The sequence below is a fragment of the Python bivittatus genome, unplaced genomic scaffold (genome assembly GCF_059951505.1).
Source record: "Python bivittatus isolate LINGU-HERP-01145 unplaced genomic scaffold, Pbiv_v1 ctg000790_np1212, whole genome shotgun sequence".
Classification (NCBI taxonomy): domain Eukaryota; kingdom Metazoa; phylum Chordata; class Lepidosauria; order Squamata; family Pythonidae; genus Python; species Python bivittatus.
The window spans coordinates 7,299,951-7,326,522 of NW_028277110.1; the positions used below are offsets into that span (position 1 = coordinate 7,299,951).

A 26,572-nucleotide genomic window follows, 5' to 3' on the forward strand; every position below is an offset into this window, starting at 1 on the left:
CTGTCTTAAAAGTAATTCCTGCTGTTTTCCTGCGCGGATCACTTCAGCAAGTAGGATGTAACCTAGACCCTGGATGAAGTGAGTCCTTTTACCCTTAGGAGAAACAGCTGTTCTCCTCCTCCTCCTCCTCTTCCTCCTCCTCCTCCTCCTCGCTTTTGTCTATCTCATCCAATGTATAAGTGGAACTAAAAAGACGATGGCATGGAGGGAGCCATGGAAGGAAATTGGAGCTAACTTTGCTCCTGCTTGTGGAGGAGATATATTGTTCCTCTTGAAGAGGAAGCAGTCCCCCCCATGAAAAGATCTTATGGAGGAGAAAGCTCATACTATGCCACTAACTTGTAGATTTATGCTATAGGGCTATGTAAAATTCTTAACATTCCTAGGAGTCAACATCTAGGAACTTTTAGGAGCTCTGATAATCAGGAAGTGGGTGTATTCCTGCTGTAACTTTGTTCATGTCTGACTTGGTCTGGTCTGGTACCAGCAACCTGTGAACTGGTGGAATTCCAAGTAATTGAGGTAACTGTGGTTGTGACAAATAAGTAACCAAATTGTTTGCCTTGACTTGATCTACCTTTCCTTCAAGCCAAAGGAAGTCACTGCATTATGTGGCTACGTAAAATTGCTGATTGTTCAGTTTTGCAAGAAAGCTTCATTGGTCTGAACAGAAGGTTTCACCTGGCACATTCCTAATATCATAAAACCAAGGGGAATTTTTTTATATACTATGTTTCCAAGACAGAAATAGCATACTCAAGGTTTTGGAGTATTCCCATATTTCTTTTTAAAAGCACTGAAGGTTTGTTTGCCCTCCTGACTTAGTAGATGCCCAGACACCATACTTTCCAGTCAGCCACAAGGATCTGGGGGTCCCCACATCTTCAACAGACGCAGCAGTATTACCACAAGCCTTTCAGCTTCTGGCCTGGTCTTGCGTGGAGGGATCCTAGACTTGTATTCATTTTGGATCAGAGCTGAGAATCTGAGAGAGAGCTCTGTAGAACACACATAGCTTGGACTTATGAGCCATCCAGAGTCAGTTGACAATTGAATAAATAAATAAACTCAAATCCTCATTTTTTTAATTCTCAGTCCCTAATTGATTGATGGATGGAAAACCGTGGTGGTTAGACCTCCTCATTAGTTGAGAAATTAAGGTTTCTGGGAAAGTAGAATGGAGAAATGCTCTAGGGGTTATGCATTTGTATCAGGCTGCTTGCTGGGGCCTTTTCATGTAGCCCTCAAACAGAAGAGGAAATATTCCACTGGTACATTTCCTTTCAAAGCTATCTCAGATAAAAGCACTCTAACTGTGGACTTCCCCAGACGTCTTTGACCCATTGTAGCTGAATGGAAAACTGATGAAGACCTTTATTCTCCCTCCCATCTTCCTTTTCCTCAATTTACCAGATTAGCAAACGTTTTCCTGCTCTGCACTGATTCCCCAGGCAGTCCAGAGTCTGTTCTTCATTCTTCCAGTCCTGTTCCTGCCACATCTCCCAGGTACTATCCTTTCATGGGCTTTCTTTTCTTATCTGAAAAGAAAAGAAAAGAATCCATGGATGTCTTTCATTCTCACAATTTATGCTGCTTATAGGTTCCACCTGTTCTTAATTTTTGTCTTTAACTATCTGAGTAGAATTTGTAGATCAGATTTTAGAGCCGGTTTCAGAGTCACTAATGAATTTTTGGCCCGATTGCGTGGGATGGAGAATTTTTATCCAGAGCAGATTGAGCAAGCGAGAGGGAGAAAGATTTGCTTCCTGCTCTTGCTTTCACACTGTGCAAAAATTGACCCAGTTTTTGTCTTCCAGTTCTTGCCACTCTTGACCGTGCCTTGGTTCCGGGGAATGCTTTCTCCACTGCCTTCTGTCTTGATCTTGTTGTTTGTCAAAGATTCAGCAAAATTTGGCTGCTTATGTAACATATAGAAAGTATATGCAGTGATATCTTTAATTTATATTATTTTGGGCCAGTTTGCCTTAGTTAAAGACAGACATTTCTAACCAAACCCTTGACAATTGAGCATATATTTCAGAATATCTCCAGTTTCCAAAAGGTTGTTATGGCTGTGTTAATCTTTTCACTGTGTTAAATGTTTTACCCTATCTCTGTGTTTTTCAGGATATTAACCACCACCCCACCCCGATACGTAGTTTAATTCAGTAAAACCTAAAACAAATAGAAAGAGATTAAATGATCTGGAGGAATAATAGACTTTTGCCTTGTACCAAACAGATAGCAAATTGGCACTCCAGGGAGCTGCATTCGCTGAATTAGTTCTTCCCCTAGTTCACCCAGACAGCATTTTTCTTAAGTCATGTTTGTAGTGAAGGAACGGGCTCTCCAGGCCGGTATCATAAGTCTGCCTGCAATTAGCCTCTGCAACAGGATTTCCCGGTGCCTAAGTATGGCAGATACGTCAGCCTTTTCCAGTGTGCATGCATTCTTTACACCAAACAGAAGAGCATTGATATGCCTAAGCCATGAAATAGCTCATATTAAACTTTGGAAAAGCCATTTATGTTGGGCCACATGAGAGCAACAGCTGATCCTTAGAAAAGCCTGCCCACATCTGCCCACTCTCCTCTTTCACAGCTTTCCGTGATGTCACATATAGGCAGCTTTGTGATGTGGCTTTTTTTCGACACACGACTTGACTGTGTGCCTATTTTAAAGGAGGAATTTAGGATCTTACAGTTAAGATTCAGAGCCTGGGGGTTTTGATGCTTTTATAAAAGAAGAGACAGAGAGAGGCTTGTTGATTGATTCTTTTCTTTTTTAAAGAGCACTCAGAGGTCTGTGAGGTACAAACCAGTTGGGGTTGAGGGAGGGGTGAAGAAAGTAAATTTAGAATTAGGAAGCCAAGTGCCTGCAACTATAGAGTCAGCTAATAACTTGAGTTCCAAAAATAAAGGCCACATTCTACAAGATAGGAAATACATATTCATATCTAGCACGCATTTCTTGCAGGGAAGGGTAAACTCTGCTCTATAAATTAAGTCCATTAACTTTCCTGGGCCACCTCACAAATAAACTTTGTAAAAGAAGGCATGACATTTCTTCTAGGCAGTTCGAGCGGTGAAGGTGACCTGATTTGCTTCACTGAAGCAAGGAGACCACCCAATTTGCCCTGATGAAGTGGTAACCAAAAGACTTCCAGGCTGGATGGCTTCCAAGCACGATGCTGATTCTGGCCAAGAGGGCTCTGAGGATGGGTGGTGGGCTGTGTCATGGCATGTGCTGGAGTCATCCCCGTAGCCCCCTCAGCTACAGTCCTGGTGGCATTGCTGCACATGCCAGAAACACTGAATTGAAAGCCCTGATGTGGAATTCCCTATAGCCTGCATGTGAGTCACCTGGCTCAGGAAACCCCTTTGTATATACCAAATGGCCTGGCGTGCACAGGTATTGAATACATTATAAAATAAATAAAAATATGAACACTGTGTTAAAGCTCCAACGGAACAGGTTCAGGTATAGCAAAACAAGTTTCCTGAGCTTTGAGTGGATTCTTGATTCTGCAGTTCTTTATTACCAGGCAGTCCCTGGGTTGAGGACACCCGGTTTACAGATGGCCCATTAAGAACAGAGCCTATTGTAGCAAAATCTGAGTTAAATACACTCCGACTTACATAAAAATTCAGCTTAAGGACAGACTTTGGGAACGGAACTCATTCTTAAACTGGGGACTGTCTGTATCATCTTTTAAACAGCTGATTGCTCAGTTAGATGGTGGTGCCCAGGTGTCCTTGGCTGATCTGGATAGGAGGCTGGACTGGAAAGTTAAAAAGCATCCCAGAAAACAGCAGTGGCGAACTGCTTCTGTACTGCTGCCAAGAAGATTAGGTAGCTGTGTTCATGAAGTCGCCCAGAGTTTAGTTCAGCTTGAAGGAGATGCTAGCTTTACCATATGCGATGGGCAGAGTTCTTCCACACAGATACTTTTGGCAGGAAAATGAGCCTATCCCGGGGTGGAGGCAGCGGGTTCTTTGCTATCTGATATGTGTTCTAAGTGTACGAGCTCCTGAGTGAAATGTTTTGGGCTTACGGTTGCAGGGACTTTTGTGGGGTCCCCACAGCTAGAAGATCAAGTTAATGAAATTAATTAAGGTGAAATTAATGAATGTCTACCATGTCTTCCTTTCCCCAAGGGCAGTTTGGTCAGACTTTAATAGATTCAGTTCAGAGCTGATATGGAACAAATTGATGTTCCCAAAGAGAAGCAGCAGCCAACAGCAAACTGCTCTCACAGAAGAGCTTGTCTCGGTCCGTCTGTGCAGATGCAGGCTCCTGTGTGCCCAAGTCCAAGGACAGGCTTCCTTTTTAGGGGACTCCTGTCAAAACATTCCACACAGGAGAACTCTGTGCACATGAGCTGGATTTGTATCTTGAAACACGCCAGCGTGGACGATGCCAGCAGGTCAGCACAGCAGAGAAAAGCTGCTTAATCCGGGACGTTTGACAATCACAGCTGTCTTGGAGCTCAGCAAGCAGGAAAACATTTAAAATCTGAAGCACTGCCACCCTTTTCAAAGCTGGGTGCCTAAAACCGAGGGTACCACGCATGGATTTTAGTTAATGCATAATTTGCTACCTCAAGGAAGAAAAAAAAAAGAATGGGAAATAGACATCATACCACCACAGCTGATTCACTGCTGGATTAGCAGAGAAATAGTAAAGTCATTTGTAAATCTAGCACATACAGAAAAGCAGTAGTTAATACTGTTTCGGAATCCTGTATGCATATACATTTATGTTGGACTGTATTGGCTTGGGGATATGTGTATATATGTCTGTACACACATACAGGCTGTTTAAAATAAAACAGGGGAGTGTTAGTCGTGCACAGTTGACTGTGCAATGGAGTCAGGGCTGACTCAGAGCACTTTGGTCAACCCTTTGGGAGGGGCAGGAAAACTCCTGAAGTCTCTTGACTTGGAGGGAGTGGCTTGGATAGCTTTGACGCTGGTGTCCAGAAAGACATATTTTTTTCCATATGCCTGCCCCAAATTTCTTTGTTTTTTGCACGTGCAGTCTGGGTGGCTGAAGAACTTGATACAAAAACAAACTCTGTTCTGATAGTCAGAAGGGCTGGCTTCTGCCTCTTTCCGGCAAACCCTCCCCCCCGCCCCTGGCCTACATCCAGGGCTCTGTGGAACAGCAGGAAGGAAGGAAGGGAGGAAGGAAATGCCTGGTTTGGAGTTCCCATTCCAGTGCTGATGTGAAGCAGAGTTCACCAGGATCCCAGGCCTGCCTGGTTAACACGCCCATGTTCTTTGCTGCACTGGCAGAGAGCTTGCCAGGCTGGGTCTGCAGAGGTGCTTTGATTCTGCCTGCTTCCTTCCATGTGCTCCTGGGGAGCAGCAAGCAACTATCTCCCGGAGGGAACAGTGGTTTTAAATCTACCTTGTGCTTCCTAAAAGCCCAAGAGGTTGCCTGGATGGTGGATCTGAGACCTGCTTGGCTTCGGTCTTTTATTGTCAGCGGCTCTCTGCCTCCAGGTGTGAGCTTGCTTGCCCCCTGTGCTCTGCAAGAGATAATACACCTTGTGTGCCTGTGTCTTTGCTTGGAACATTGCTCTTTTGGTGACTGAAAATGCATAACGCAGCTGGAGGATCTCCGTGTAGCCGGATCCTCTTCAGCTGACTATTGGAACTGTGTTTTTTTTAATGGTTTTTGTTTTCCCAAAGACCAAGCAGTGATGGGCGTAGTCAGCTCTGTTTTCCAGCCGGGAGCCTATATAAGGAGACACTTTTGGGCCATCATTAGGTTAACTGTGTATCCCAGATCCAGAGTGTACACTAAGGTATTATTTCTGAAAATCAATGAGGAATTATTACTAAATTAGCATTTCTGTCTCCAAGCAAATTTTGAAAAAAAAATCCTTAGTTGTGAAATAGATAACTCATCCTAACAGAAATTGATCAGGGCTGTCATGCAGCTATCATGTGCAGCTGCTGTGAGATCCTATTACTTTGGGTTAAATTCTTGAGTAATCGGTGGAGGCTGCCTTCTGCAGTAACTCCAGTTGGCTTGAGAGTCACAACACAGCAGGGGTTGGCTAAACACTGTTGGTCTTCCAGAATCAGTGGAAGGGCAAGGCTGAAGAGTCTGCCTTTGTTCTCTTTCTTGCCCCATGCTGCTCTTCTGCTGAACTTTGGCAAGTGAGTGACTTATTTTGTTCTGGTTTGAGTGGTATTCTACAGAGCAATATCGTCTTATAGTCTTGTTCTATTGATTCATCCCAGAGTCATAAACAGTGGGCAGCTCTTGAGTCTGATGCACAAGAACTTCACCTTGGAGGCCACATTGGTTGATGCTGTGCAGAGGATTCTCTGTTTAACCGTCCCGTCCCTGAGCCAAGAAAGGCTCCTGCTGAGACTGCCTTCATCCCATCCTCTGGCCTTGCTTGAAGACAGATTCCATGGCAATTCACACTAGAGAATCGATTGCCTCTCTTGTGTTAATCCATCTGGCATAGTCATTTCAATCCAGATTATACTTTGCGCAGCCATTTTGAGAGAATCATAGAGATGCCTTGCCTTAAAAGGGCTGTGTAGGACTCATGTGCATAAAGATCAGTGTTTTGCTAATAGTGCAACAATCCTGGTGTTGTGGACCCACTGCAGACTGCTGTGGCTTAATTGATTTGGAACAGAAAATGCTGTCCTGGAAGGGGTGGCTCCTGCTTGTGGGGTGTTGAAGCAGCTCCTCTTTTTCCGGAAACCCAGAATGACTTAAGCAGTTCTCTTTTAGATCCTTGTGGCTTGTTAAGCACAGTGACCCTGGCTGTGATGCGGGCTTGCATTTATAAAATCAAAAGAAAAAAGAAAAAAAAGCCAAGTACTGTATCTATTGTATCTTCCTCAATATTTGTGAACCACCTGGACAGCTCCCGTGTCATCTAAATTCCTTCAGTGCAATGAAATGGGAGAAATTGGGTAGTTTTAAGGTCCAGATCCTGAAGTTGACTCTGCTAATGTTGCAATATTGTTGTGAACACTTACCTGAAATTAAATCCTGCTGAACCCAAGGAGGATAACTTTTACCAAGGTATGCACTGAAGTGTATTGTAAATGGATAAATTCTGTTAGCTAGCAGGCATAGCAAAGGGCATTCTGAATCCTGGGGTATGGTAAATAAGGGTCCTACCCAAACTGCACATGCTATGGTCCTGATTTTAACTCCCCAATGTATACTGTATACAGTGTGGGCATTACTCAAAAGAAAAAAAGAGCTACAGTTTTCATATTAAGTAGTCCTGAGCTTAAGGTATCATGCATTCAGTCTTGCATTCATTGAAAAAATGCTAAAATATTAAGCTGGTCTAAAGCCCTTTTGAGGACACTCTGGTTTATAGTCCAGAGAAATTTTACCTTCACTAACCTGCAATTAACTATTTTTGCACTGCTCTCCTTCCATTGTTTTCAGTTAAGTACAATATGTTTGGCAGATGCAAAGATTATGAGTTATTTTGCTGCATCACCTCATCACTGTTCCTTGGCTTTCTTTCAGAAGCTGAGGCCAAGGAAGCTTGTGCCTGGCTGCGAGCCGCTGGATTTCCTCAATATGTACAAATGTATGAAGGTAGGAAGCTTCTCTGGTGTTTCTGCAGGGCCAGCTGGGATAGTGTGCACATTAGGAGCGAGCACTCTTCACCACAATGGGCATGTTGGTTGCTTTGCAAAAATTTGTCGAGAGTGGTCCCTGCATTCATCCTTGAAGTAATCAGATGGCCTTTCTTGGCCCCTGAGACAATGAAGACAGTGATTGAATTGGGTGGGTGTTATTTATAGCTGCAGTTTTGAAATCTCTGGAAGAAGATTTTGCCCCCTCCTCTGCTGTAATTCCCCCACTTCCCATTGTCTTCCAGTTGGATTCTGTTACTCTCTGCTTGCTCATCTCCACCTTTGCACACTTTACGTAGACTTTCCATCTGGGTCCGGCCATACCAGCCTTTCCCCAGCAGCTTTTTGACTGTTTGCCCCTGCTTCTTCTTAATGTGGCCAGATACTCCTTCCTGTTAAGTTGAAGCTCTTGCCACACTCCATGTAGTTCTGGTTCCAAAGCTAAGACCAGGAACATAGGCTACCAGTTTGAAGGAGCAAGCAACACCAACATCAAGAACTCCAAGAAGTGTTCCTGGTCCAGGGGCTGAAGCTGGATAGGAAGATTCCCTGGGTGGAGGGAGCCTACAAATGGAAGCTTGCATTGGCTTGTCAAAGATTCCAGATAGCCTGGCCGCAATACCAGGCAGTGTGGCTGCTACACTAAGAGTATATGGCAAAGACTTGAACTCAGTGGCCATTCAGAAGTTGCTGGACTGCAACTCCTAGCATCCCTCAGTCATGGTCATGATGATGGGGCTGCCTATAGTTGTAGTTCAGCAATCTCAGTTGTCTGACTTTTCCTGGGCAGTAGGAAGCGATCCTTTAGCAAGATTCTTTAGAAGCAATTTCACAAGAAAAGGATCCATAGAAGGATTATGCTTTCTTTCTGCCTTTGCTTATCACACATCTTCCCAAAGATTCTGTTCAATAAACCCAACATTGACCTCTTGCCTTGGAATGGTGGGAGGGGGGACTTTTAAGCTTTTAGGGATAGATAGAATGAACTGAAGAATTCAGGACTGAAATTTATGACTTCATTAAAAATGTAGCAAACAAACAAAATCCTGAAATACAAAAAGCATAATGGCTCTCTGCTAATAAGTTGAAAATAGCTGAAGAAAGGTGGAAAGCAAAAAGTAATATTTGCCAAAATAAGCACTGAGTTCCAGAGAAAAACAAGAAGAGAGGAGTTATATTTTATTTGTTTGCTTGTTTGAGAATAACAATCAAATGGGAAAGATAAAGGTTTTTGTTTTAAAAATTAAAGAAATAAAGGGAACTTTTATGCAAACATGGGCCTGATAAAGACAAAGAAGGTAAAGATCTACTGAAGACACAATGAAAAAAACCCAGCATGAATATATGGAAGAACTGTACAAAAGAGATCCCAAAATTGATGAAACATCGATCACTGGACTGGACCCAAACATTCTGGAACATGAAGTTTAATGAACTCTAGAAATATTGCTGGCAACAAAGCTATAGGAGTTGATAAAATGTCAGAAGAACTGTTTAAAACCTTAATAGATGATGCAGTTAAAGTGCTAATTGCAATTGTAAGCAGATACTGAAACCACAGTAGTAGGCAAGGGGCTGAAAATGTTAATTTATATTCCAATATCAAAGAAGAGCAGTGGTGAAGAATGTTCAGACTTCTGAACAGTTGCCCGTATTTACAGATTTGTAAAGTAATGTTCAATATTTTTAATCCAGACTTGAAAAACACATGGAATGAGAAGCATCAGATGTTTCAGCTGGATTCAGAAGAGGTAGGGGCACCTGAGAACACAGTGGTAATGTTTGTTGGACATTGGAAAAGCCACTGGAGTTCTGAAAAGAAGTTTATTTCTACTGTATTTATTATGGTTTTGATGGAGAGCTGTTAAAAACATGGGGGTATTGTACTTCACTTGTGTAATGAAGTATTTGTATGATGACCAGGACACAACAGTTAGAATGGAAACTGGAGCAACTAAATGGTTCAAAATGAGGAAAGGTATGTATCAAGGTAGTATACTGTCCCCCTGTATAACATGCAATATGCTGGACTAGAAGACACAGAAAGTGAAATGAGCCTTTGACATGTAGGTTACTTGCAGGAGCAGAAAGAGCATGCACCACGGCTCAGCAGCAACCCCAGGAAGAAAAGGTTTGGAAGAACCACCATGGCACAGCAGACACTAAAATTTGTACTTCTTTTTGACTGAGGACTGGGGTATTGGTGGCAGTTGGATCAGGCTCAAAGGGTAAGGATGGAAACGCTCCACCTTTAGCATTTCTACTGCCTAAGTACATGGGATACCAAAATTGATGAGGATTATTTCATATTTAGAGACTGTGAAACTCTTAGAAAATGCCTTGACATATTCTGGCATTATCATGAAGTTGTCATTCCACAAAATTGCTCAAATGCTTTTGTTCCATCATGTAAATAATTATTTTCTTAATAAATGCAACCTTTCCGAAATAATTGGATATTTTGACCTCAAAATAAAACTATAAATAGTACAGTCAAAAAACTGAATTAATATTGCTGGGAAAAACATAAATCATCAAGATGTCTGGAAGTGAGGAAGACTTAAGAGATCCCTTGCTGAAGCTGAAAGAAGAGTGTGCAGAAGTCAGTCTGCTGAAATTAAAAAAACAACAACCTAAGATTATGTCAACAGTCAGTATCAACCCAGTGCAAAGAGGCAGAAAAGAAGTTGAAGTAGTCATATATCTTTCTAGGCTCAAAGGTTCACAGAGATGTTGACTGTCGTTATGACATAAAGATACTTTGGGGGAGAAACTATGACAAATATTAAAGTGCAGAGGGACATCACCCTGGCAATAAGGCCATTGTCAAGGTCATGATTTTACCAATATTGTGAAAGCCGGTCGATCAGAAAGGCTGAAAGAGGAAAAGCCATTGCCCTTGAATTGTGATGCTGGAGATAATTGCAAAGAATACATTGTACTGCAAGAAAAACAAATGATTCCATACTGGTCAGAATAAAACATGAATGATTGCTGGAAAACCTAAGAATGAAGGTGAACGTTTGATATTTTAGACACATCATGCAAAAGAGTCATTGGAAAGGTCCTTGATTCTTGGAAAAACTCAGGGAGTTGAAAAAGGTAGAAAGGATTGAATGACAACAAGAACAACACATAAAGATCTTGTCCAGCTCTGGCACATGGGTATGTGAGGAGCTACAGTGTTTCTGACCCCCAAATCTGACCCGTTATCAACTCTCTCCCTGCTCCCCCCCTCCGCTTTTTAGGTGGCAGGAGAAGGAGGGTCAAACCACCCATTACTACCTGCTTCCTCAGCTCAGACGCATATGCAGACCACATGCTTGCCCTTGTATGGATGGAGGGGTGGGGAAGGAGAGACTTTCCCCACTAGTGAGGCATGTAAGCAGTGTGCTGCAACAAGTGGGAAATCAATTGATAAAATAAGAAACCGTGAGCTAAAGGAACTATTCTGGTTTCAAATGAAACTTTATTTTCAGTACACAAAAACACTGTTCAAAAGATTTTTAAAAGTCTTTCTTCCTCTTCCACAGTCCTGATAAAAACATGTCTCCTTTCACTTCCAAACTTCTGTAAGCCACAGGAGCTTGGGGCTGGGATGGAAAAGGAAATACCGTGTGTGCGTATAAAACGGAAAGAATCCTTTGGTTCCATTCAGGTCTCCCAACAACTATTTTGAGTTCTGGAAATACCGATGCATCTAATAATTGCTTCTAATTGATTCAGTGATTGTTATCTAACTCACTACTGCTTTGTTGCTAAATTATACCTTTGAAGAAGCGCATCATGCTTATTCTGATGCATTTCTGTTCTGTTCCTGCTTCCTCCTCCTAGGGACGTAGCTCAGGCACACTTGCTAAACTGCAGAAGCACCAACCTGCTGTGCAAAACTTCCACTGCTTTTGCTATCAGCTGTTTTGCATTCCTGAAGTTTTCCCTCCAGGCAGTCCTCTGGCCAGAGATTTTACAGGGTGTCCAAGGAATGCTGGCATATCCTGGTTCTAATAGTTTGGGGGGGGGGGGGGGCTCCAGGCTGGTGCAGGAATAAGCAGCTTTGTTGGCTGGACTTGGATAGGGAAACCCCATATTGTCCAGCTGCGGCGGGCTATGACTTGCGTGTGCAAAATATTGGCAGGTTCCAGGAATGCATTAAAGCTTCAAAAAGTGCTGAAAGCTGGGGGCCCAGACCAGACTGAGGTTTTGAAGGCTGGTTCCAGTTCAGCTTCTGCTCACTGGACAACTCGTTCAGAGAAGAAAGAAAAACAGCATGAGCTGCAATCTTGAGGACGTGGGTGGGACCGATACGTATTGAACTAAGTTGGATTTGCTTCTGAACGAATAGGTCCAGGGTTAGATTGTGCTGCGAGTGCTCGGAGACTTCTTTGTCCACAGAACTGAGGGAAGTGTCATTTCTCTCCGTGTACAGAGGATTCTCGTTATTTGTGGTCATTATGTTCTATGTGGTCACCGCGAACACTGAGTTAGCAAATACCGAAACCTCAGCTGGGAAGGTGCGCACCAGGCAACCCAAGTTTTCTGCTGCTCTGCATGTCTGCAGATGGCGGCGAAAGCGCCTCAAGTATTGATTTTGCAGTTACAAATAATTTTTTTGCGGGTAGGCAAATTCTCAAATACAGAATCCACCAGTAACAAGATTGGACCATACTTCAGAGTTTCCTGCTGGGGTTTTGTAAATGAGACCTTGCCAATTGCTAGTTCCCAAGGCCAACACGGGTCTTCCTTGGATCACCATATCTGGGTTTGGATAGTGTAGAGAACCATTAGATGTGAGATAAGTGAGGTGATGTATCCAAAGTAACTGGAGGCAAGGACAAGTTTGGGGCGTTTTTTTTTTTATTTTCTGAGGTAACCACAAATGGATGAACTCATGACCTTGAAGACCAGATTACGCATGAGCAATCACCTAATGAACAGTAACTGACACACCCCGTTTAAGTAATGAGCTAATTATAATGAGCACGCGATGTATGTAATGGGAGGAGCTAGGAAACGTCACGGAGGCGGTCGCGAAGAACGTAACCTCCGAGTACCTCAGCCAGTGGGGAACGAGGAAGGGGTGGCGGGTGCGCCAGCCGGGAATAAGAGAGAGGGGGCGGGACCTGGCTCCTGGGAGATCCAGTCTGATTGTGTAGATTCTCCCCGCTTATTGCAATAAACGTTAAAAACCCTCACCTTGTGTCCAGAAGGTTTGTCTCCGGAGACGTTTCCACCCTGGCACGAAGGAAAGTGCCCAGGGGAGCATATAACAGATGGCAGTTTTCAGGACGTCTCTGCTGCGGTCTAGGGACATCCTGCGGCCAAGAAGTGATAACGTGCTGTGTTTTGTTCCCCCTGTCCCCCCCGCCCCATGATTCTTTTGTTGCACCCCAGATCATTGGATGTAGAAGCTATTGGCTTCATTGCCCTGTCTTCAGTTTGGTTAAAGACTGCTTTTGTTTCCGGCTGGATTTTAGCTTGTCCACATCTCCCCACATTGCTAAGATGAAGGAGAGAACGCCTTCTCCTCAGCTGACCCCCAGGCCTGCCCCACTGCCCGGGCATTTGCCCCAAAGTATCAGGATTCTTCTGTCTGCTTGGGGGGGAACGGCAGATTTCCCTAGAATCAATTCCTCTGCGAACAGCAAGGTTTTTCGAGCAGCTCCCCTTCCCAGGCATCTCCGGGTAGTTGCTGGACAGGATGGGGATTTTCCATGCAAGAAGAACCGTTCATAGTCAAAGTTCCTGACTGAACTCATTGCAAAATTGACAAAATGTACATAGCTGTAAATACTGCAGGTACATTATTATATAATGTATCTTCTTACCTTCAGCAATCAGACAGTGAAAGCATTTTGCTTTAAGGTAAAATTGTTGATGCTTCCTGGAGTGAAGTTTTTCCAGAGAGAAAAAGTACCATTTACCTCAATATCTTTGATAAGTGATTCAGTTTTAAGTACTGCCTGTTTGTGTATTTATTTCACCTTTGACCTGTTTTTAAAGAGGTTATAATTGATAAGTCGGACTGTTTTTGTTTTAAAAATCCTTTGATTTTAATCTAGCTGGTTGAATTGGACACACTTAAAGGCACCAAACTTTAAATCAAGTGGCTGATGTGGGTCTTCCGGGCTGTGTGGCCGTGTTCTGGAAGTTTTGTTTCCTAACGTTTTGCCAGCACCTGTGACCGGCATCTTCAGAGAGCAGGAGCACAGACAGGAGCAGTTCTCTCTGTGCCCAGGGTGATGTGACCCTTGTCCAGGGTAACGTGACTCTGTGCCCAGGGTGATGAGATTCACAAACACCAGCACAGTTTCAATAAAAAAGAGGAGAGTCTAAAAATCAACAAAACCTGGCTACCAATCCTGAAAAATACAGCCTGCAAAAGGTCAACGAACTCAGCTCAACCACCAGGACTGTGAACAGTTCACACAATGAACTTGCTAATCACCCCCAGAAGCCCCTCCTTAACAATTCAGTAGAAGAAAAAACCCTGCCTAATCCCCAGGAAGATACACACTGATGCTGACACCAAAACAAGCAGCCACTCAGTAACCCAACCCCCACCCCCCCCCCCCAATCCTCCCCTTTCCCCCCACCCTCAGATCTCTATAAATACCCACAAAAGGGTCACATCATCCTGGGCACAGAGAGAACTGCTCCTGTCTGTGCTCCTGCACTCTGAAGATGCCGGTCACAGGTGCTGGCAAAACGTTAGGAAACAAAACTTCCAGAACATGGCCACACAGCCCGGAAGACCCACACCAGCCATCGTATGCCGGCCGTGAAAGCCTTCGACAATACTTTAAATCAAGTGTTTGTGTTTTTCAGTAGGGACTAGCAACTTGTTCTGTATGAAACTGAAGCTGCCATTTTGTAATCACATCACCCAAGCAAGTTGTAGAAAGTCCTAGCTCTAAAAGGAAGGAGCAGACTGAGGGACACGTTTAGGGCTCTCCAGGTCAGAGCCAGCCCAGCCTCTTGAACAGCAGCTCCCTTTCTCAGCCGCCGGGCGCCTCACTTGCTTCTCCTCCTTCTCGTTCTCAGAGTCGCTCTTCCCTCTGGACATCGCCACTGTGAAGAAGCTCCACCGCTTTCTGGACAAGGCTACCCTCAAATCCCTCTGCAGGTCGGATTGCTATAATCCTCAGAGTGGTCGGGAGGCGGGGAGGAGCCTGCAGGGTGCTGGGGGCTTGGGGGCGGGGGCGGGGAGGAGACCCTTTCTGTTGCTCCCACTGGCTGGGGCGTCCTTCAGTTGCCAGCGGATGGACGGACCGGTTGACCACCCGCCTCCCTCCAGAGAGGAGATCTGCCCACCCCCTGCTCGTCTTGTCTGCTGCCCCTCGTCGGGCCTTCTTTCTCTGCTCTGGAGATGCATTCCTTGGGGCCGGGAGACCTGCTTGGAATTTGGGGAGCATCAGGTGGACCCTCTCGCCAAATGGTTGCCACAGAGGCCCAGGAGGGGAGGGGAGGGGAGGGGCTTGTCTCTTCCCTTTCTCTGCGCAGGTAGACTGCCCCCCCTGCCCCCGCCCCTTTCCAGTTTCAGAGAATGCCTCGGGGACATACTTGGCTATACAAAAGATGCTCTGGGCATCGTAGGTGACTGCTTATTTATTTTTAGTCACAGAAGCTAAGACAAAAGCAACCTAGATGAGACATTCCCCGATGGATGCTGCTGCGTTGGGGACCTCACCGAGGACTCTCTCTCAAGCATCTTTCCTAAAGGCTGGCCAGAAGGGTGATGAGATTAGCTCTGAAATCTCAAATGTTTTGCAGTCAGAACCTGATGGTGATCCTTTCTCCATTTGAGTTTCTCCTCATGCTGGGAGGAAAATTGGATATTTAAGTATCATTCACCTAAAGCGCTGCAACTCTGAGTGAAACGCTTGAAGTGATGCTGTGAGAAGAGGAAGACCCTGAGCTTAGAGGCAGACCCTTTCCTCAGGGTGATGGCTGGGAAGCCCCCGTGTGCTGTCTCTGAGTTCCTGCCTCCTAATATGTCAGAAAGAGGCATATCTGCTCTCTTGTTGTTCTCCATGAGCTTGATAATACAGACATACTTCTCCTGAGCTGGAAAGGTCTGTTTCTCTGCTCTTGAAACATGCATGAAGCTGCCTTATCAGGCTCAGGCATAGATTTGACTGGCCAGTGACCTGTCACTAAACTAGTTCAGCCTCTGCCTTAAAATTCATGGTGCTGCTTGGTTGCCTCTTGGTCTCCTCTGGAAGGAACTGTAGGAGCTGGCAGCCTGTTCATGTTCATGGTGCCTAGATTGCAACTATGTGACCACGGGGGCGTGGGCCAGATGGAACTTTGAGGGCCAGTCGTAACCACCACTTATTCAGCACCATCGTAACTTTAATGGTCACTGAACAAGTGGTCATTAACTGAGGAATGCCTGTATATTCATCAAGGCAAGTTGGAGATGCATTAATTAATTAATTTTTATTTATTTATTCAATTTCTATGGCCGCCCATCTCAAGCAAGTGACTCTGGCGGCGAACAATCATAAAATCAATTAAAACCAAGTGCAAACACAATACAAAAAATAAATATATATATAGCAGCCAAGAAAAATCATAACCATAAATGTTAATATAATCAGGAAATGGAGCCCTTAACACACTCGGGGCCCCAGGCCCAGGCACACAACCAGGCCTTCAAGGCCTTACGAAAGGCCAACAGGGTCGGGGCTATCCTAATCTCTGGAGGGAGAATGTTCCAGAGGGCGGGCGCTAGGGCAGGGAGGGCACACCTCCTAGTCCCCACCAGCTGGCATTTTTATAACTTTACCAATCTCCAAAAGCTCCTCAGACCAGAAGGAAAAGAGACGGGGATGTGACCACCACAAGTGGAAATACGTTGGTTTCCTCACAACCATTGGAACAAAAAGAGGAGCCTTTTTTGTTCATGCAGGCTAGTTTATAAGGAGCCATATGCCATCTATGCAATAGTTTAAGGAAATTTCCTCTAATTTGGGCTGAGGACGATGATGCTAGTTTCCACTTCCATGTTGTATTCCACTCTTGATTCAGTACCACTGCTTCATAAACCAAGGTCTCTTTGCTTGAACTTTTATTTCTAAATTAAAAAGAAAAGACCTGAACTGTAATCACAGTAGGACATTAAATCTCAACTCTAAATTAATAAGATTACTGGAATAATAGAAATCCTTCAGTTTGTGTCATTTCTGGTTGATCTTATCGAAGTGGCTGTGGGGAATTTAGGGTGGCTAAAAATAGAAATAAGAGGACAAGGAGGAGCTAAGGTTTTTAGCCATTTCACCCAGATTTAAATTAGCACTCCAAAAGGGATTGGCTTTAGACCCTTTTTGTCATTGGCTTTAAAACTTTTAGCAGGAGTTTTTAATATCCCAGCAGTGTCCTTCTGGGGCCTCCATTTCCACCCAGATTCTGGATTCCATCTCTGCTAATAGCCATACAATATTTCCTAAGTGGAAAGCATCATAATAAAAAGGAATTCCAAACCCACTGTGAGATGTTTTTAAATATAACACTTTTTTTAAACAAAGCCTTGATCTTTTCCCTGCAAGTATAAATTTTAAAAATAATGTTTGGAAAGAACAATTTGAATTTCAGAAAGTTTATTTTTAAGCCCACCACAGCCTCAAATTTTGCTGATTCCTCTTGCAAGTTAGGAACAGGTGCTGCTAATATTGGGGTTCTGTCAGCTGCACAGAGGCTGATCTTATGCTCAGTTTCGTTGATGAAGAGGCCTCTGACAAGCTGGTTACATCAAATAGCTTGAGCCAGAGCTTCGGGAGTAAGTGGGCATCCCCGCTCTGGTTTCTCTTCAGGTTCAGGAAATCTTCTGCCTTTTACCGTGGTTCATTCTGAAGGCCTCCCAGCATGGGCTTGGTCCTCCAGGGCCACCTTCCCTGTGGTCCTGCTTTAGGTGGGAGGTCAGCCGCCTTCGTGGTCCAGCTCAGTCACCGCGATTCTGGCCCCGGACTTAGGGCTCCCTCCACCACTCTTCAGCCTTTTGCACGCTGGCAGTGACAGCTTTTGGGAGCAGTTTGGATTACCTTTGACCCCTGTGGAAGATGATGATAATTAGAACCACGGTGGTTGCTTTTCCTGATCTGTTGCTCTCCGGGTGTTGTTGCTGTTTTATTTCCATTCTTTCTTTGTTCCAGGTTAATTTTAATCTTGATTGGATACACTTTAGAGCTTTGTCAAAAAGAGCGGCCGTAATTTAAAATGTGAATAATAGAAGTAAGGTCAGCGGACCTGGACGCAGAGGGTTTTGCCCAAGCCCTTTGGCTTTTTCTCATGAAAACAGAAGTGGTATCAGTCCAAATGCACTCAGAAGTGATCCTTTCAGCTGAGAAGGGGCTGGGAAGGACAACGGTCCTTTTCCGCATCTGAGACCAAGAAGCGCTTGCTGGCACGAGGTGCAAAGACTGCCCGCTGGCGTGTTCGAATGGCTTAAAGCTTCTGGCTCTGGAGGGCAATGGGCACGTGATCTGGCACCTTCTTGTGTGGGAGGGATGGGAAAGCAGCACACCTCCATGAGGCTGAGCCTGCCCTCCCCAAACCAAAGTGTGTGGGTGTGCGTGTGTGTAGCCCTGCATGCTCCCTTGATCACCAGCTGTTTGCGTGTTAAGTGACAATGGCCTGAAACAAGGGCCGCTTGTTTTTAAATAGCACGAGCAGCCTCCCAGATGCCACCGTGGCTGAGCGACTGAGTGAAACTGCTCACTTTTCTTCCTTGCAGGAGGCTCATCACCCTGAACTTGTGTGCCTCGATGAAGCTGGAAGTCCACTTTCAGCAGAAACAGGTCAGCTGTGGCGTGCTGTGCAATGGTTGTGATGGGCCTGAGAAGCCAGCCCATGTCCTGGGGGAAGCTAAGCTGCACACAGGCTTAGTCCAGTGGGGAGCACACCCTGACCGATCCTTGCCACCATCACCTGGATGCCCGCAGCGCCCTGGTTCCACATGCACATCCACCTGTCCGGGTGCCACTTTCCAAGAGCAACACCAGGGAGCTCAGCTGGAGGCTCCTGGGCTGCAATTCTTGGGAGCCTGAGAAATAGAGATCCTGGGGGTGGAGAGTGGAACAGGCCCCGTGGGCGAGCTGTGGACATCAGATGCAGAAACTAAAACTCTAGCTATTTACCTGGAGCGATAGATAACTTACACCCTGCCTTTTCACTAAAGAATATAGTTCTCTGTACACACGTTGTACTTCATTCCTCCTGAATTAAACCAGTTTCCTGAGATTGCATACTACAGTACATTGAAACAAACATCCTGGGGACCATGACTCAATACCCCCTCTAATTAAGGCTAATGCTAACCAGGTTAAGTGTGTCATGTGAATGAATTAGCTAGGTCCTCAACTGCTCAGGTTGAACACAGCAAGTGTGGCAAACAATTAATAAAACTCTCAGGTCAAAAGAAGCCAGTTCAGAAATCTTCAGGCAGCATAAAATCCTTGTAGACGAAGGAGAAATCAGCAAGAACAAAACCACCCAAGCAAGATGACAGAAGGGGATAAACAAGATGAGTTCCCTGTGAAGGATGCCTTGGTGGGCGGCTGGCCATGAAGAAAATTCTTCTCGCCCTAGAGTCAGCAGTCAGGCTGGGCAGAAGCCCTTTGCATTCAGTCTGTAAAAAATGGTTCAGAGCAGGTGAGCACACAAAAGCAGCCTCCCTCTGCAATATCTGAAAGCAGCTGCTGACCCTGGGAAAAGGTGCCGTTGCCCTAAGGCAGAGACCTCCAGGCAACTGCTCAGGCCAAAGCTGGCTCGGCGCCTGGGGGTGTGCTGTGCTCCCCTTCCAGGTCCTGGAAGGGGCTGCATTCTGAGCCTCGTTTCAGGGAGCCTCGTTTCTGGGAGGGAGGGAGGGAGGGAGGGAGGAGGAGTCTCCAGTCTTGGCATAAGTAAGGACAGTGGTGTCCATGGCACTTTCCGTGAATAAACAAACTTTACTATGGTCAATGGACAGAGATCCAATATAATTAACGAAACAGAAAACATTTTAAAAATTCAGCCATCTTCCTATGTAAGCAAAATCATCAGTGGCTCTGGGGGGTCATTCTGCCCTGTGATGGTGACCTTCTTGTGGTATATCCATGTCAGAAAGTAGGGGGGGAAATGCCATATACTGTAATAGATGACTCTAGGGTTCGTGCCAGCTGTAAGATAACTTACATAAAATTCCTTACTATGATCTGGGAAATTCTTCAGTGATGACTGAGTACTGTTGTCTCAGGTTGCAGCCTAAAAAACCCTGCTCTATAGATTCAGTCCACCTGACCCATGATACGAGCTTTTTTAAAAATCTGTCCACCAAGATGACAGAAGTGAAAAAGCCATCTATAATTGGAGTAAGATAGTCCACATGTTTTGCAGGTGCAAACCTCTGAATTCTCCTCAGCAGCTGGCGAACCTTTGCTCATACTGTGACCCTGGCTCTCCAGTCCATAGTCTGATTAATTCTTTGACCTGATCCAAACCCACGTTTAGCAGAAACTCAGACTAATTCAGCACATTTTACTTATTACCTGCATCCATCATCTAGATTTAAATGTGAAGATTTAAGTTAGGGAAATCTTACTTTAAAGTTCAACCCAGTCAGGAACAGCTAATCTCTAGCTATAGCTCAAGGTGGTGAACACACCTAATACTCCTTCCTCCTCCTATTTTCCCCACAACAACAGCCCCTTGAGGTGAGTTGGGCTGAGAGAGAGGGACTGGCCCAAAGTCACCCAGCCAGCTTTCATGCCTAAGGCAGGACTAGAACTCAGAGTCTCCTGGTTTTTAGGCTGGTGCCTTCACCAGTAGACCAAACTTTTCCCCACCCTCCTCAATCTATCCTCTCCCATCGTATCCAGCCCCAGAAATCTCAGTATTCCAGGAACTGATGCAGTTGAGGGGATTCTGGTCCACACAAAACTCTTTGGTATCATATGCCCAATCTGCAGCACTATCGGAGATCGACCGCCTTTCTAGGCACCCTCCCCCAATTCAAGGATTGCCAATTCTCACGAGATTCCTGTCATTTTAATTTTTAATATTTAATTTGAGAAACTACCCATATTCCAAGAGAAGGTATCATGAGTAGCCCAGGACCTGTGTAGTTCCTTGATCTGAATTATGATTAAGAGGTTTTGAGATTACTGGTATGGAAAGGAGACTAAAATGGATATAAATAATTAAAAGAGATGTGTTTTGCCCTTTCAAAAGAATCACCAATTTAAGATGGACTTTCAGTAATTACCCTGAAGATTCTCTCACAGTTAGGTTTTGAATGAATGGTAGGGGACGGGCCAGGTAATCCAGTGTACAATTCTTCTGGATTAGTTCTCTGAATCAATTGGCAGTCATCTAGCTGAGGTCATAAAGTAGGGTTTATGAATGTGCAAAGAGGCCGTGGCTCCTTTGGATCCAGTCTCTGCCCACCTGGTTGTCCAATGACTCGGATTTCTGTGCTTGATCTAGAATGAAGACTTGGATGATGAAGACTTTTGTGCTATTGGTGAACAATGGGCCTTCCAAAGGAACAGCAAAAGATGCTCCCAAATTGGTTCAAATGAATATCTTGGAGAGAGCTTGCAGAGAGACTTCACAATGAAGAAATTTTCCAGCCAGGAAAATATTAGCACTCATTTGGAGGCCAGTTCACTGCACAGCACCGACAGTACTGGTGGGACCTTGGCTCTTGTGGTCATGCCACCCCATTCATCCTCCACCCAGAACTCTCCAACCTTAACCAACTCTATCCAAAGCTTGAGCAACCATTCACCAACAGCGCGGTCTTCAAATGAAAAACACAAGGAAGAACCCAAGAAACGTCAGACATGGACTTTCCTCAAAAGAATCAAATCTCTGGGAAGGAAGGACAAGGAGAAATTGGACTCTGCTAAAGCTCAAGTTGGGGATAGAACTCACATTACGTCTAGTTGGAACTCTTTGAAGGACACCAAGGAATCTGTCTCTGGGACGGAGGTTGTAGTAGGAAATGAAATTTCACGTTCTTTCTACCGCACTAAAACTCTTCTCTCAACAGGCTGTGGGACTAATCAGGCTCTGGCCTCAGTTGGAAACAAGCTGCAATATAAGCCCAAACATGGTAGCATTTATTTAGAGGATTATGAAACAACTCTGAACAAGAAATGGGATGCCAGAAGGTGGGATTACCAAACTGAATTTAAAAGGGATTCTTTATTCCACATCCCAGGGGACTGTATACCAGGCACTTTCCCCAAATCTCTCTCCATTGAAGGTTTATGCCCCTTGGACAGCAGCTGCTTGACAGACTGGAAATCTAGCCCCAAAGCCTCAATCCCTTTGGCAGGTGGAATTGAAATCAGCAGTAGTATCCTTGTGGACAACTCTCCTGGTGCCCTGGAATACCGACCAAGGAGCCCTTCAAACTGTTCCACATATAGCTGCACCAGCCAATATGATAATGTTCCTGAATTTGGGAGTGGGGATGACATCTTTGATCTGCACTCGGAAGAGATCTTTAAAAACCTAGATGACATCCTGGAATGTATTTGGGGGCTCCAGCAAAAAATAGAGTTCTGGTCAAAGGCAATTAGGTTGAGCATGGAAGATGAAACTATTGAGGTGGAGGAAAGGGATGAGGAGACAGATTCTGGAGAGGAGCCCACCAACCTGAACTTGGAGAATCATTCCATGTCTGACGTTGGCACTTCCACCAGTGACTTTGAGAACACTCCCCACTCTTTGAATGAGACTGAGGATATAGAAATGCGGGAGCGGAGAGACTCTGGAGTGGGTGCATCGCTTACAAGGCCTTGCAGGTAAGGCCAGGAATGATTTGGAGGGAACATTTTGGTAATTAGGAAACTTGTGATCCTCTTCTCTCCCTTGGAGAGTCCATCTATATGCTGCCCAGAGTTGGGATGGAGTAGCCTGTCAATTTAATAAATAGTAGTAATAATTTAAGATCTTACATCTTCCAGTCCCTCCAGCTGAAGATAGAAATACCCACTGGGTCTACCTGGTCACTGTTCGAAATTGGGATAGAATTCTCTCACCCTCGTTCAGTGGCCATTGATGATGGGCCAGTGTTGTATTTTTTGGGGAGTCCTTGTGTCCAATTTGTTGTCAAATATTTGCAAGATATACTTTCTGTTCTCAGGGCAGAAATAGTAATAGTTTTGGAGAAATGCCCTCATACCTCCAGGAATTTCTTTAGGGTGAAGTTGGGATTTGGCAATATGTTTGGTATTGCATGTAAAAAGGAAAACCACTATCTACAATTCAGTGTAATGAAATATCAATAATAGACTTCAAGAATTTTCTGGGATTCAAATAATTTTACAGAAGTTATTTATAACAGTGTTTAATTGTTGATTGATGGATTGTATTTTTGTCCCGATTTTTCTTCATGAGTTGAAGGCAGCTTAGATAACTAATTTTATCTCAACAACATCCTGGACTGAAAGAGCGTGATAGCCGCAGTGGTGCCGAAGGCAGTTCTTACCTAAGACCAACCTTTCCCCACTGCACGACGACTGGCTTGACAGCATTTTAGGCAGGAGTTGGGAGTCTGGTCGGTACCTAAGGCACAGGGCAGGTGAGGCGTTTTTGGATCCAAGACTGGGTGTGGACTTTGAATGGACTGCCAGGGGCCGTGCCCCAGAACCCTGTGGCTGGGCCAAGGCAAAAAGAATAGGTAGTTCCAAGACAATACCTAAATTGGGTTTGATCAGATTTTAATTCAATTAAAACCAAATTAAAATAGTGATATGATCATTCCTCAAATACTGAGTAGATTTGCTCTTTTTTCCCATTAAAAATATAACTCAGAATCAACTTTTGGAGAGCGGGGGAGGCTGCACCATAGTCTTAGGGGAAGGGAAGCTTGTGGCTCAGGACATCAGGTTGTAGTGGGGCTCCAATTTTTGCCAACCTTGCCAGGTGCAAGAGACATACATTCAGAACTAAAGAAGGAAGCACTGGCACTGGTTTCTTCTTTTCAAATGGAAAACGTCATGTTGCAGTTGCTGAAGGACTGGGAATCAAGAACCGTGGCTGATTTGCCCTCTGGCACCAAATCCTGATCTGTCTTCTCTTTACCCATAACTAAGCTACTCCAGTGATGGGGTGTCTCACTCTCAAGATGGAAAGTTGCAACACCGTGGGTGGTATTCAGTGTTTGCCCATCTAATTCTTTTCAAGAACAGACCTAACTGTTGAGCAATGAACAATGAGCAGCTGAGCTGTTATGGATCTCTTAGAGGAAGAGTACTTCACCTTTCACTTGTGTTAGACAAAAAACAAGAAAAAAGTTTTAGAACATTTCACAACTGTTTTCCCTCTAACTCTAAAGATAATATTTTTTCGAACTTGTTTTCTAAACTAAACTGGGAAAATCTGCCAATTTAACAAAGGCTTAATGTATTGATAGTCCACAGCAAAGGTACACATTATGAGGCCATAGGCTTCCAACTAAACTACTTTTAATACTCGATTTTTACTTGTGGCATGTTGTTCAATTTGAATGACAGCAGAAGGGAGTCTTTGCCTCATCTAGAAGGGCAGCCTTCTTGCACCTTCCATCCGGGCCACAGAAGATTTGAGCACCAGACTTTCTGACAACATTCTTAGCCATATGACCTTAATTCCACTCTGGCTAATTTTTTATTGTATTTAATTTTAAAGCAAATAGGTCTGGTCTTAAAATTGCACTTTGCCAGATGCTATTTCTGCCAGCAAGAAATGAAGTTCAACAACAGAGTCCTTGTTAGTTGTAGAAGTCATGCGTGAGAGGCGATTTTGTTCTTTGTCCTCTTAGAGCGCTGAGACATTTTTTATTGCCAGACATGGATGTAGGACTAGAAATGCAGAGCGAGACATTAGGATGTCAGGCTCCCCAACCAAAGATCCGGGAGACCAGTGAGCCAGAAGCTGTCTGTCACCTTCCACCTCTCTGTCCTGGGTTCTGCTCCAGGACGTTACGAGGGAGGGAATTCTGTGATGAACAATCAAGGGCACAGTCAGCTGCATCCCCTCCAGCCTGCAAAGAGAAGTCATCCCACACATCCGTGAATTGCGTAATTTACTCATGACGTCACTCACCCCATGGGCAAGGTGACCTGAGATCCCAACTTCACCCAGCCACTGCACAGACCAGCGAACGGTATTGGGCAAGCCCTTTCTTATGGCTAGCCACAAATGCCACAGAGCGTGGAGTTCTCTTGAAAGCCTATCTGCTCTTCCATCCATTTGGGCTATCCCAAGGAAAGACATAGCCTGATTTTCTTTTTCGCCTCACAGAGCAGCACACTCTTTTTTAATGTGGTGACTACTACAGTATCATTGCACCAATTACAGGCTTGTGGATTTACTTAGTACCATAGTGGTAGTAAGGGCCCGGGCCCTCGGTACCACTATGGTACTAAGTAAATCCACAAGCCTGAAATCCCAGCGTGAGGAAGAATAAAAAGAAGAAATTGGTCCTTCGGGTGAAATGTTAAAATTCGGAGTGGGCGTTTGGTGCCCTCTAGTGAGTTGCAGTGGCAACAGGGAAGCAAGGACAGAAACTCCAGGGCCATCTGTGCCTTCATGATGGGCTGGAAGCGCCATTAGGACATCAAGTTGCACAGAGGAAGGGGAAACCTCCGCTTTGCTGGGTAATTGGTCCCATTCTTAGAAAGTACTTCCTAAAATTCGAAGAGAACCTGCCTTCCTGTTACTGTATTTAAATCCATCGTTCTGTGTCCTGGTGCCTGGAACAAGAGAATAGGCTGAGAGCCTTCAATGTGATATCCTTTCAGGGGATATCAAACTCCCTCGCTGTCCTCTTTTCCTAAGGCCAAACATGCCCAGCTCCTTCGGTCTTCCTTCACAAACCTTCATTTCTAGTCCCTTGATTGTTTTTTTAGTTTCCAGTTTTCGAAAACTTCCCCAGTCAGAAGACTCTGATGCACCTTTGTCCTCATTCGCCTGCTCTCACCCTGTTCTAATTTCTCTGCATCCTTTAAGTGTGGTGCCCTAAACTGGAGACTTTCTCGTGGTGGATTCTGACCTAAGCAGAATATTTCCTGTGATTTGGATGTTAATGCAGCAAAAAATTGCACTGGCTTTTTTGGCAGCCACATAATAGAGCCACTCTGCTCCAAGGTCAGGAACTATTCCCAAGCTAGGATCTTCCGTCCTGAATCTGTGCATTTGATTCTCATTGCCCAAGTGAGAACTTTGCAATGGTCTCCATTAAACTCCATGTTGTTATTTTCATCTCATTTCTCTAATCTATCAAGATCATTTAGAATTTTACATCTGTCACTTTTATTTCCTTCACAGATTTGATAACTATTTCCCCCACCTCATCATCCAGGCAATTTATGAAAATATTGAAGAGTAGTGAGCCTGTGACTAATCGTTATGGTACTTGATCCATATCTCCAGTTTGATAAGGAACCATTTATGAGCATTTTGAACTACAGTAGCTATATATTCACTTAATTATCATTGCATCTAGCTCACATTTAACTAGCATACAGTACTCATCAGCATATCCTGGGATACATTCTCAAATGCTGTGCTGCAGTCAAGGTATATTATTCTACAGCAAGTGAAGCTGATCAAAACAGAAAAGTATAGTTAAGCAAGAAATGGCATATATTGACAAATCCATATTGGCCTGATAATTACCACATTTGAAGCACTTACAGGACAGCCTCTTTATTATCTGCTCTAGAATCTTCCCAGATATTGATGTCAGACTGAGTGTAGCTGAACAGATCTTCTTTTTTTCCCCTTCATGAAGATATGGCCAACATTTGCTCTCCTCTATTCATCTAAGAATCAGTTGAAATAAATCATTGAGGTCATGTATTTGACACCTGCTCAGTGAAGGATTCACTAGATCATCTCTGACAGATGATAATCCAGCCTATGTTTGAAGACCCCCAGTGAAGGAGAACCCTCATTTCATTCCACTG

General features: G+C 44.4%; 1 protein-coding gene across 6 annotated transcripts in view; it reads left to right on the forward strand.

The window, feature by feature from the left end:
• STARD8 (StAR related lipid transfer domain containing 8) overlaps positions 1-26,572 on the forward strand; it is a 92,636-nt gene that overhangs the window by 46,659 nt on the left and 19,405 nt on the right. For 5 of the 6 annotated variants that reach the window (XM_088129252.1, XM_088129255.1, XM_088129257.1 and 2 more), the window contains 4 exons: positions 7,522-7,593; positions 14,676-14,757; positions 18,367-18,430; positions 21,096-22,423. In XM_088129252.1, coding sequence (XP_087985378.1) covers positions 7,522-7,593; positions 14,676-14,757; positions 18,367-18,430; positions 21,096-22,423 — 1,546 coding nt within the window. The remainder of the gene's footprint in view (positions 1-7,521; positions 7,594-14,675; positions 14,758-18,366; positions 18,431-21,095; positions 22,424-26,572) is intronic. The other variant, XM_088129254.1, reaches the window with a different exon arrangement.